Source organism: Echiichthys vipera (genome assembly GCF_963691815.1).
Source record: "Echiichthys vipera genome assembly, chromosome: 8".
In the NCBI taxonomy this organism is placed as follows: Eukaryota; Metazoa; Chordata; class Actinopteri; order Perciformes; family Trachinidae; genus Echiichthys; species Echiichthys vipera.
This window is the reverse complement of record NC_139833.1, coordinates 7,236,954-7,250,086: the sequence shown is the minus strand read 5'-3', so window position 1 is coordinate 7,250,086 and position 13,133 is coordinate 7,236,954. Positions and strand designations below refer to the sequence as shown.

The window sequence follows — 13,133 nt, the reverse complement described above, 5'->3', positions numbered from 1 at the left end:
CTCTCTTTCTCTCAACTTTTCTTCCTCCTCTACCGGTCAAGACAGATGTTCGTCCTCCACAGAGCTGGGTCTGTCTTGGAACATTTGAGCTGAGGTCTTCATATCACGGTCTGCACCACAAGTTTTACACACACACACACACACACACACACACACACACACACACACACACATACACACAAAAGAAATTCCAGTGGCAAAGTTCAAATATTACATTTAATCAGTGGTGTAGTGGTAGTTCATGAGGTGGGGGCACTGTTGGGTAGATGAGTGTGTAACCATGAAGGGAGTGGGTTAACTTAGATGTTTTTATTATTGTGTCATGCAAAAATAAAATTTCCAGCACAACTTTTGACAATTATTTTGAAAAAAGGATACGTGGGTATACTGTAAACTGACAGAATAAGAGGTGAGTGTACTCTGCATTTATAACTTTACGGTCATTTTACAGCTCGGTCTTCAACACACACACACACACACACACCTGTCATAATGACAACAGTCAAAGTACAGATCATCCGTGGGCCCTGCTGCAACACATAAAAGCTTTAAACCTACACTTTATTGTCAGTTGTGTGATTTCGCCCTCTAGTGGTCATATTTCCGCTCAGTCCTGGTGGAGGGGATGGGTTGGGCCAGTTGTGGGTCCGTTGTGGGCAGGTGGATTAGTGGCAGATGGCAGATTAAGGTGGTCAGGGGTCCCTAGGCTACTGTTTGTTTGGGCCCCCCACATTATTAATCATGCTTTATATGAAAAAAAGCACGGAAAAGTCTGCAACCTTGAAAATGTTTCTTTAGTAGATCTTGGTCTTGCACTTTCATGCTCTGCGATTAAAATTTCCTTTCTGACATTTTGCCGCTGTACTTTCTATTAACAGTGAGTGACGCATCATTTGACAACAAAACTGACCTTATGAACTTGGCCACATGATGGCAGCTGATTGGATAAATGCAACGTGGTCTCATGGGAGGGCGTATAAATAGCACGCCACTTTTAATTACTTTTCGAGTGGCACGTCTACGCATATTAAGCTGTTCGCGTGTCATTTAACGCCCAACGTAATTCCCCATACACTTCTATTGTGAGATCCCAGCTGACATCGGGTCAAAGGTGGGGTACACCCTGGACAGGACGCCAGTCTATCACAGGGCTTAGAGCATATATTCTCAGAGCATTTCGCTAATAGGCAACTCAATAAAGAATCAACATTAACTTGAGATTAAAAGGTGGTAAATGAGCTTAATCTTGCCTGATGATCGTCCCTCACATGAAATATTGATTTAAAAAAAGCGCTCTGACAGAAAGCTCCATCACTTCTCTGCAAGTTGGTGGAGAAATACGAACACATGGGTTTTCCCTCAATGACATTTGTGCGTGAAATGACAACGCCATCTCTGCACAATACAAGTCAATTGAGACTAAATGACGTGAAAGGACACGCGCAATCATGAATTGTGTTGTGTGAAATAGCGTGTCATTCCCACGCCTTTTTCCAATCAGCAAATTATTTTCTTTAATGTTTTTTTAAATCTTAAATAGGAGGCACGTTTTTCCCCCCCAGTCTAGTAAATTAAAAAAATATATAAGTCCGTCCAACCTCGGGGCCCCAGGCTGCAGCTGGGGCCAGCCTGTGCATTAATCCGCCTCTGCATGTAGGCCAAGGTTTGGGTGTCCTTTAACATGACTACACAACATTTTAATAACATTTACAGGTCATAAAAGACAGAAAGCACAACAGGTCCTCTTTAACGGGATGTTTTATTTAGAGGAACAACACAGAATAGCGATGCTCACGTTAAAGGCAGTGAGTTACATCCAAGGGGACAAGAAGGAACTGCATCCTCGGAACAGGAATGAACGACGGGGAAGAAGAAGAAGAGATTGGGTTTTTACTCTCCAGAGGGCCGCACGCTCTCAAAGATGCCGGCTTGCTTCATGGCGCTGAACTCTTTGGCGGAGTCGTACTGCTTGTAGAAGTCGGCGTAGGCCTGTTTCCTGGGCTCCGTCACGCTGTACTTCCAGGCGGCTGCAGCCAGGAAGGAGACGGCGAAGGCGACAGGGAGGTGGATCCTCAGACGCTTCGCCAGCAGACCCCTCATCACGGGCTTCGCTAGAGACATGGTGACAGTCTGGAGTCACGACCTTCACACAGCGCGCTGTTAACCCTGATCTGCTGCTGCTGCTGCTGCTCTGAATGATTCACTGTAAGCGGCATGACATTTCCGGGTACGCAACATAAGCAGTCGGCCAATCACAGCAGAGCAGACCAGCCGACCAATCAGAGCACACTCTCGGGAGGGGGGTGCAGAAGCTCAGACAGAGCCTGCCACACAGATACCCCTTTATCAGAGACCCAGTGGCGGATTAAGGTGGCCAGGGGCCACTAGGCTACTGTTTGTTTGGGGCCCCTACATTATTAATCATGCTTTAGCAGAACCCCCCCCCCCCACACACACACACACACACACACACTAGAACAGAGGAAGAGTCCGCAACCTTGAAAAATCCTGTCAATTTAGGAATTTTCTTTAGTAGATCTTGGTCCTGTTGTTCTTTCAGTGCTTGTGATTTTATTGTTCGTGCCGTTTTCACATTTCCTTTCTGTCATTTTGCCGCAATTCTGTCTAGTAACAGTGAGTGAGCCACTACACCAGACATGTACATGTTGTTGTTTGCCTGCCGATTTGTTAATAGCTCTTTGATTTTCTGAAAGGAACTGTGTATAATTATTGTGCATAACTGTGAATAACCATTTTCAAAAAAAACTTTTTCTGTTGATTAAACATACTAAAGAAGACACGTCTCTTTAGAAAAGTTGTTAATTTTGACAAAAACAACCACAATAAAACACACAAATTCTAAAATCACAACATTTTTTTAAAGCATGCAAAGAGTTGGTGCCACTCTGGAACCAGGTTTTCTGTCGAAACAGGAAGAACCGGTTCAAGATTGGGCACCGGCTCTGAACCGGCCCTCAAAATGTCCGCAGTGCTGCATGGGTGCTGCAGCCATGGACAATATGAGAAATATAATGTGTTTTTTAAAGATCAAAGCATTTAAACACATTGCAGTTGACTCGATTACCATATTTTCCACACTATAAGGCGCACCACATTATAAGGCGCACCTTCAATGAACGGCTTATTTTGAAACTTTTTTCATATATAAGGCGCACCGCAAGGCGCTTAGAATAGATGCTACAGTCAAGGCTGGGGTTACGTTCTGCATCCATGAGATGGAGCTGCGCTAAAGGGAATGTCAACAAAACAGATGGTTGTGGCTTCCTCCACTTCCGCACCATTGATTGGTTCATGTAAAACTCTCTGGCTGCTGCTCTATTCCCGTGTTCTACTGCGTGACTAATGGCCTTGAGTTTAAACTCTGCGTCGTAAGCGTGTCTCTTAATAGGAGCCATTTTGGGCTCTTTACACAAACACACAAATGGAAATGAAACGGCACGCTTCGCGCAGTCATATATCTCAACATCCACCGCGCGTTACTTCTTCTACGGGGGAAAATAGAGTCGGCGGCTGCTCACCGTAGTTGCGAGACCTGTTGTGGCTCAATATTGTTCCATATATAAGGCGCACCGGATTATAAGACGCACTGTCGGCTTTTGAGAAATTTGAGGGTTTTAGGTGCAACTTATAGTGCGGAAAATACGGTAATACAAATATGACCCTGAAAACCAGCATAACAGGGCCACTGCACTCTTGATATTAAAACATGTAACAGACGTTTCCTTCTTCGTAAGCGTTCACACATAACCAACAGGGGAAATGTGTAACAATAAGAAAATAATTCATTATAATAATACATTTAAAAACAACAATATTAAGACGTGGAAACCTTGTCTGATGTTTCGTCCCCATCTCCATAAAGGAAAGGAAAACACTGTAAATGCTGCTATTTTAACAGAGTGAAGATTGTATTATGGGATAATATATTACATGAGCAGAACTGGACTTTGGTTATCTGTTATTTTGTTACTTTTATGTTTATATGGTTACAGTCTTGTATAAAAATCTTATAAATAAAATACAGTTTGGATCACATTGTCTATTTCCGTTGCATTAACATCTCACAGTCTGTAGGTGAGTAGTTCTCATGTGAGCCACTTCTCTATGCAGCTCGTGAACACCGTGAAGTTGGAGTGCCACTGAACGTGCTTCACTCCAGAGTGAACGCACACCGACACGTCGCCTCGAGCGTACAGCGTCTTCAGCCCAAACGTGTCGTTCTTGTAAATCTATCAAAGGGAGAGAAGGAGACGACGGGTTAGAGAGAAATGAAACAAATTAGTGAAAACTTCCTCCCTCTCCTTCTCAGGCAGAGTTCATTGTATATATGTTGTTACATGTTTTTTGTATATATTTTTTTGACATGTCTGAAATAAATTCATCAAATTCATAAATAAATAAAAATAAAAACATCAGTTCTCCCTGAATTTCCAAACGATTTTCAAGCAGTTTGGTTTCCTTTACCAAGAAGACGTTTATTCAAGTGAGCTATGAGTATACTTCCAATAAACTAAAATATAAAAGAGTATAGTTCCACTTTTTATGTACTTATTAGATATATGAATAAGAAAATGATAATAAGAATATATGCTTAATAATAGCATACTTAAATATACTTGGCTTATAATGACAAGTATACAGAAAAGTTTAAGATAACTTGGTTTAAGAACTTAATATTTTCCGTATACATGAGTTATAAGCATTTGACCTGTAAACTAACACTGTACCTATGAGTTCACTTGTAGTGTACTCTGGAAGTAGCTGGAAGTATATTGTTAGTATAAATTTTAGACATATACTGTGTCGCCTACTCAAAGTTTAATGCTCTTATCGTTTAAGTATACTTAATAGTATACTGTGGCTCAATTTAGTCACAAGCATTAAAATAGCATACTTATAAGTACTTTAAGTATACTAATATCCATCCATTCATCTTCAACCGCTTGTCCCTATCGGGGTCGCGGAGGGCTGGAGCCGATCAGGCGAGGGCGGGGTCCACCCTGGACAGGACACAAGTCTATCACAGGGCACATAGAGACAAACAGAGACAGACAACCATGCACATTCACACCCTCAGGCAATTTAGTGTCATCAATTAACCTAACACCTGCACGTCTTTGGACTGTGGGAGGAAACCGGAGAACCTGAGAAAACCCACGCAGACAGGGGGAGGACATAAAAACTACTAATATACAACTAGGAAAAAAAGAGAAGAATAAAATGTCTAAAGAACCTAAAGTAAATGTGAAGATGGCTCCAGCCGGTAGAGAAATAGGTCATTCAGTGTGGGGTGAATTAGTTTGGGAATTACCTCCTGGTTCCTCATTTCTACAATGTTTTCGTTGGAGTCGTAGAATCCAAAGTGGCTGTTTTAGAGAAGAGGAAACAATCAGTTCAGTTAAAAAAGGGGACATTTCTGTTCTCGTTGTGAAAGCAAACAGATATGATGAACATATAATAATAGGGCTTTTATATCCACCACATATTAAGTAGCTGATTTATCACAGATGCATTAAAAGGAAAGATAATCAACAACATCTGTGTGTGTGTGTGTGTGTGTGTGTGTGTGTGTGTGTGTGTGTGTGTGTGTGTGTGTGTGTGTGTGTGTGTGTGCATTATAAAACTTAGATTAAAACCTGGACTGCCACGGTGTGATGACGCCATCGTCTGGTCCTCCAATCAGCACCAGCTTCTTGATGCGCAGGAAGTTTTCCCTCCACGCTGAGGAGGTGAATAAAACGCACAACTTTATTTTACAATGCAAATCTTCCTGTACATCCACACTTCTACAACACCATCATTCACTCCACCACCTTTCATGTCCTTGTGAGGTCTGTCACCATTAAGCATTGGCAGAAAGCTGTTGCTCTGCAGGTAGCGGGACCTGTGGTGAGGGTCTGTGGAGAAAAGATGAATAAATATCTGTTGTAGTGTCTTTTAAAGGGGGTGCGTATGTACGGTTTCTCCTCAGTTAAAGGTAAATAAAAGCTTTTCAATCTCACCGTTCCAGTAGTCGCAGATAGACACTTTCTGTCCAACTCTGTTGTAGCAAAAACGAAACACCACCTTCTTTGTCAAGTTAGGGAACACCCACTTCAGGTAGTCTGTGTCTGTGGACGAACACATAAATTTGTAAAATTAGGATCTATTATGAATCACTACAATTTTAAGTTCTGGTGTATTGACTGAGAGTCATAAAAGAGTCATAATTCTCTGTGGCACAGACATGCTTAAAACATGCTTAAAACATGCTTAAAACATAAAATTAGCCTCCCTGACCTCCATACTGCCCGGCCAGTGGTGACGACAGTGAAATGAAGGTGTGAACGTTGTGGTCGGGAACCATGGAGAGAAGTGCTCGACAAATTAGGCCACCTTAGAAAGAAAAGGAGAGGACACAACATCAAGAGAGCTCCGACCAACACAGTTCATCGCATGAGATCTGGGGCACTGATCCTAATGAGGGTTTAATCCCTCCGTAGAGATGCATCTGGTATGCTAAGAGTGGACGAATATGACAAGTGGGTGCCTCCTCCTCAAAAGGGGGGGCCCTGCAGAAAAGGTTTGGGAACCACTGCTCTAAATATTGAGGGGGGCATGTCCTCATGTGTGCAACTAGCGACTGTTTCAGATCATCACGGAGGCAGTCAGCCAATGCGACCACAAGCTTTATGCAAATGAGGCACAGTGACGTCACCAAAATACACTAGAGGACATGACGTCGTGATGACTTTTAGATTTTTGGAGCTTTAGAGCTTAGCTACTTCAATTGGAAAAGAGCTGGAAACACTGGTGGTTCATGACTCATTCAGAGAGTTAACGCAGCAGCGCTAAACACACCCACTGAGCCAGAAGGAGTCGCTCACGAGCACAAACCCACGCTGAGATCTAGGGACACTGAGCCAAGCTTCCACGTTGGGGTTGACGGCTATTTCGATTGTGTTTATGGGACTGTGGTATTTTGCAGAGTTGTTCGGTCATAAATTTAAATTTAAGTTAAAAAACTTTGACCTGCTGGTGGCGCTAGAGGAAAGGTCAGAAGGTCGTCAAAGTCAGATTCGTCCTCAGAGAAGTACAAATGTCTACAAAATGTACCGACATTCTCTGTTCAAAGCGGTGAACGAACAGACTAACTGACCTACAGAGGCGCCTATAGAGCCATGTTGTGAGCATAGCTAGTAAAAATATTTGGGTTTATTCTTGGCCAACATGCATTTATTGCAGGTTTTATATGATTTTAAATATCTGCTGTGAGAAAGGGTAAATTGGAGGAGATAGCTTTTGAATGACATAACATGGGTACTTAAAATGCAGAACTGTAACAACTGGGAGCCATTTGGGTAAAAATTGCACTACTACCAATGTGGAAGTGAAAGCTGAAGGCCTGCGGTACAAAGTTACTGTTCCTCAACTTTCCTCTGTGTGTGTTTGTGTGTGTGTGTGTGTGTGTGTGTGTGTGTGTGTGTGTGTGTGTGTGTGTGTGTGTGTGTGTGTGTGTGTGTTTCTTTGTGCAGCTGCGTGTGTCTTTGTGAATGAACGTTTGGCCTCATTTATATCTACTGTTCTGTTTGTATAATGGGCAGGAGAGACCTTGTAAAAGGCAAATAACATAATCAAGGTCAAGTCTTTTCGATGCACTGTAGGCTGCAAACTCTGTCCCCTTCCCCCTGCGAGATCTCCCGTTGTCCTTGAAGGCAGCACGTTCAGATAATACAACATCCACATGTGTCTAACATTATCTCACAGAGACGATTTGTCTTGGTCCCTGACAGACTGACTGACGCCTCTCAGCTAAAACTAAACTAAGAAAGCTGGTTGTAGATAGGTAGATAAGTTGTTTAGATAAAAACTATCTACAGTGAAACTACCTAACTTTGACCTTCATGAAGGTATGGTGTTCAGTTTTTGTTGAAACCTTTTTAGAGAGGTGTTGATTCCACCTGTAAATCATTTTGGAGGATGTAGTTTGGGGTGCTGTTGAACTGTACTGCAACTGTACTCCACCTTATGTCCATCAGGTCTGCACAATATGATAATATATGTTGTCAAAATGATTTTAAAAAGTCCATCGTATATATTTTTCTTTAACGTTTCTACTGCAATGTTGAAAAACCAGCAGCTGAACTGCATTGCGACAATATTTATGACATTTAGGCGACGCTATCTGCTCTGATCCTTGCACATTAATGTTCATTTTGCATCAAAGTTCGTAATAGAATGAGAAAATACTCTTCATCATTCAAGTATTTAATTCACACAGGAGAGTACACAAATAGACTTTACTATGTGGTTATTTCACATACACTATTTATTTACTGGATTACCAGGAAACATATTATACCGTGATATGTATTGAAATTACTTATATTGGGATAGAAGATATGGACGTATGGACTGGGTGTCAGACCAACAAACCTGCAAACAGCGGATGATACGCTCTACAGAAATACACATAAATAAAATAACAATGAAATAATAACAATGAACAACAGATATGAGATAAAATATTATGCTACAGAATACATAAATCAACTGTGTATATGTAAAAAGTAATGAAATAATCTGAAATATGCACATTATTAAACCGATGGCTTGTATCAAGCAATCTGATTGGTTGTTAGCCGTGATGTAATATATAATATATCACGGCGACGACGTCTAATTCCTTTACACAGTTCTTTATCACTCTTTTCATACAAGGGGCTTAGTGTGGATTGATAGTGTAGAGGAAATTACTTTATTGTCGTCTGAGTTAGTTTTGATGCTAATGCGTGTCCACGCCCTCTGACATGATGGAGATTCGAGTTCTTTGCTTCCGCTGAACCGTCAACCAGGGTCGCTTCTCTTTACTTAAAGAAGTTCCCTTTGCATGAAAATCTATGTATAAATAACTCTGTTTCACACAAGATCTGAGTCAGACTTCTGAACTCTGTTCCTACTCGATCGAATAGTTTTGCTACGCCTTGATTGACTTGAATAAATGCAGGAAACATGTACGTACGCTTGAATGCATGTTTATATGGTTTCAGTCTTTGTGTTTGAAAGTGAACGTTCTTAAGAGAGAGAGATTAGTAGGACTTTTCAGTTGCGTCTCCGCTGTAAGTGTGTCGGCTGTCGTCCAGTTCAGCACCACGGACAGCGCCGAGTACCGCTAACTTGCAACCGTACCCAACATGGTTACATGTGATAAATAAACTTGATTGATTGATTCATAACAGAGGTTATAAGGTCGGGTCGACTGCGGTGATAAGGCTAAACCGATAGGCTACGCAACAGGGCAGCAGTAGGCTAAGTTAAGTCAAGATAGTCTACGCTCCATAGCAACCGCCAGCCAGGGGGGCTATTCCTTTGTAAGGACAATGCTTTATGGATGATTTTTGGGGAATAGAAACTGTTTAAATTGGAATCTGTCCATTACTTTATCATTTCCATACTTGGTATTGTTCAGTATGGCAGAACAATGCCCCTTAGCTGTGATATAATCCCAATATACCACGGCCTGTTGTGTAGCTATAGCTTAATTATATAGCAACAATATGTGGAATCTACCTTCTGCTTTTTATTACATTGCTTTAGACTGGCAGATGTGTGTGTGTGTGTGTGTGTGTGTGCAGTGTGAGAGAGGACCTTGTGAGAAGCAGAGAAGATGGACGCCGTCAGGAGCCTTTTGCACGATGGAGGTGAAGACTTTCCTGAAGCCTTGGACCTGCCTCCACAACGGCGTCAGACTGGCCACGTTGTCATACAAGTCGATCACCATCACCTCAGTGCCCGGGTGCATCTGGGAGTTACATTCAAAAAGAGGGGGAGACAGAGTCATTCCTGATTAAATCAACCATCCTCAAACTATCAGCCTGATTACTGATAACGTCATCAGCCGACTCTGTCAGACGGGGGATCAAATGCGTCAGTTACTCCAAAGTAAAACTGATCTTGAGGAACCGAAAATGACAGGGGAAGAGAAGTCCTCACCGTCCATTTTCACTTCACCTGAAACCTGACTGCCTTTAAAACAACCTGTGATAACCTCGCCTAAACTTGCGATCAAAACTCCATGTAACTTAATATTTTGAGGTTTATTGGGAGGTTTTGTTCAAACATCAATATTTAGCCTCACCGGTGAGTTCAATATGAGAAGAATACGACATAAACATGGAAAACAGGTTTATAAAGAGTCAGGTTTTACAAACTTAGATTGTTTTTTTTAGCCAAATTCAAACGCAAGTATAATTTTGAGTTAATGCAACTTAATCATTTTACTCCACTACATATCAGTGGCAGATATTGTACTTTCTAATCATATTTTTAATACACAATATAGTTAATTAATGAGGTATAATGTGTTATTATAGATTGCTGTAAACGACCCAGCCTGATCTTTACCAGCTGCAACATTAAAGAGATGTTTACACATTAACGCATCACAGTTTAAATGCACATATAATAAAACCAGTGGTGGAAGAAGTACTCAGATATAAGTAAAAGTAGTAATACCACAGTACAAGCCACACATTAAACATGTTACTTAAGTAAAAGTATAAAGTATCAGCATTAAAATGTACTTAAAGTGGACAAAGGAAAAGCACTTATTATGCAGAATGGCCCATTTCAGACAATTACTGATTCATGCAGACGTGGAAAGTGACTTAATTACATTTTTCATGTATCCGTACTTCACTTAAGTAGATTTAGTTGTGTGTAATTTTGACTTTTACTCCACTATATCTTAGAGCAAATATCTATTCTTTCTACTCCACTACATTTCTACACTGAGTTGATATAAACACCAGTGAATATACTGCCCTACAAAGCCAAAGTGCAGTAACTACGACATAACTTAAGCAATAAAAAATGTCTTAAGCGTTTGTTTATCGTCCCAACAAATGGACAGCTGCACATTGATGATGCATTATGGTTTACTAGTTTGCCATTGAATCATTTCAATGATGTCCTAACCTCCATACTTTTATGCCCCAAATTGTGCAGAACTCATGTTGTTCGTGATTACTGCGTTGTGGGGCAGAAGAGGCTAAGACCGGGACTGAGGACACTCGCCCCATTTCAAAGAGTTATTAGAGAGAACTGGGGCTAAAAATTATCCATAAATTGTGCCTTCTTTGTGTCTCTTGAAACACACACAGATAATAGATTTCAAAAAAGTCTAAAGGTCTTTGGTGTTGAATTTGCTAAATTAAATTTCACCCTTAAAAAAAACTAAATCTGAGACGACAGTGAGTCCCAAGTGTGAGCTGTCAGAGGGAAAACAGGATACGGACAATTACCTTTTGACAATATCAGTATTTTCACCTGCAGCTTATTTAAAGTGGAACAACCTTTACTATTGTTGCATTAATAAAATATACATATAGCGAATACACACACAAGTACTTTTACTTTTGATACTTTTGATACCTTTCCTATTTTACTCAAGTAAAAAGGTTAATGTGGTACTTCAACTTTTACTGAAGTACATTTCTTCTGTTTATTTGAACTTTTACTTACTTATGTGTTTGAGTACTTTCCTCACCTCTGGTTTCATGTGTTAATCACTTTAATGTTGCAGCTGATAAAGGCAAGGCTAATTTTATATTATTATTATATACTGCTGCGTAACTTAATCCATAACAACGTATTTTATTTGCTGACAGTATTCTGTTTTAATAATCTGAATCTGTAACGAAAACAAATGCAGTGACATAAAAAGTACAATAATATGTTATAAAGTAATATAAAATGAACTACTCATGTAGTCTAAAGTACATATAACTCAAAGTTGTGCTTATATAGGCTACTTCAGTAAATGTTCAGAGTTACTTTTTACTTTTTATAATACATTATCATTATTATATGATTCTTAAATGAGACATTCTGCCAAATAAGTACTTTATTTTAATTATTTTATTTGGTAATGCAGATCTTTTATTTAGATAATAAGTTAATAATAATGATGATAATAATAATTAAATAATAAAATGTATTTATTTAGCATATTTCTTAAGAATGATACAAAATTTAAAAGAAAATAATACAAATTAAAGAAAACCAGAAGAAAAAGGTAGAAAAATGAGAATAAGACAGTGAAAGAGTAAAAACTATGTATAATTTAATAGAAAATGTAATTTAACAAATAGTATAAAAATAAATCACACATCTCCAAAAGCTTTGGCAAAGAAAAAGGTTTTGAGATGAGATTTTATTTATCATCATAATAATAATAATAATTTGGAAGAATATAGTGACTTCGTGTCTGAGTTCAGAAGTTTCTTGGTGAGAAATCAGCCGGACTTGTCTCTAACAAAGTCAAACACACCTCTGCACAGGTTTGACTTTCAGATCCTACCTTGGTGATGTGAAGAGACATCGTCTTGAACTGCTTTGGTCCGTCAAAAATGCCATGCACGATGATGACAGGCTTGTACCCGTCGATGTGCGCCCCCGTCAGCAGCAGCAGCAGCAGCAGCAGCAGCACCGGGGATCCTCGGATGACCTGCGGGGTTTCCATCTCTCTGTCCCCGGTCACAGGTGAGACCTCTGGCCGAGCAGACTGCAGGACTGGCGGGGACCGCAGACAGACTTTTGACCCCCGGTGATGAACAGTCCTGATGAATGATTATCGATCTCTTTCAACTTTAGCTCCGACCTGGAGAACATGTGCGCGCTTCCTCCTTCCTCATCACCTCTGATGCGGAGGACTGGGGTTTTCCTGAGGTGGTGTTTCAGATCACATCCGTTTTCGGTTTTGACTTACGTGGTAAAAAGTGCTGATGACACCCAACACAAATCTTTATTATAGCACATCAAGAAATCAATCAGCTATTAACATTTTTATTACATTTATACTACTACCACTACTACTACTACTACTACTAATAATAATAATAATAATAATACAATAAATATACTAATATTAACATTTTATTAAAATGTTGGGAAAGAAATGCAGACACAATTTCAAGCATTTCCAAGCACTTCATCCAAAATTCAAACACTTTTCAAACCTTGAAAACAAAACATTGTCACTGTCAATGTTTCCTCTGAACTGTATCTAGTGGAGTAGAAGTTTAAAGTAGGATAAAATGGAATAAATTAAGTTAATAAAGTAAAGTGCAAGT

The 13,133-nt window shown here is 40.0% G+C and overlaps 2 protein-coding genes across 2 annotated transcripts; both read right to left on the bottom strand.

Annotated features, from left to right (window-relative positions):
• Positions 1-1,751: 1,751 nt before the first annotated feature.
• Positions 1,752-2,189, bottom strand: cox6c (cytochrome c oxidase subunit 6C). The gene has a single exon (XM_083918098.1). It carries the CDS (start codon positions 2,119-2,121, stop codon positions 1,891-1,893), a length of 231 nt encoding a protein of 76 aa, XP_083774224.1. The 5' UTR covers positions 2,122-2,189; the 3' UTR covers positions 1,752-1,890.
• A 1,893-nt stretch (positions 2,190-4,082) lies between these two features.
• LOC310951116 (lysosomal thioesterase PPT2-like) lies at positions 4,083-12,543 on the bottom strand. The gene is made up of 8 exons (XM_083919208.1): positions 12,362-12,543; positions 9,649-9,802; positions 6,301-6,396; positions 6,024-6,131; positions 5,835-5,918; positions 5,658-5,742; positions 5,333-5,387; positions 4,083-4,250 (listed from the first exon to the last, which is right to left on the bottom strand). Exons 1-8 carry the CDS (start codon positions 12,521-12,523, stop codon positions 4,107-4,109), a joined length of 888 nt encoding a protein of 295 aa, XP_083775334.1. The 5' UTR covers positions 12,524-12,543; the 3' UTR covers positions 4,083-4,106.
• Positions 12,544-13,133: the final 590 nt, after the last annotated feature.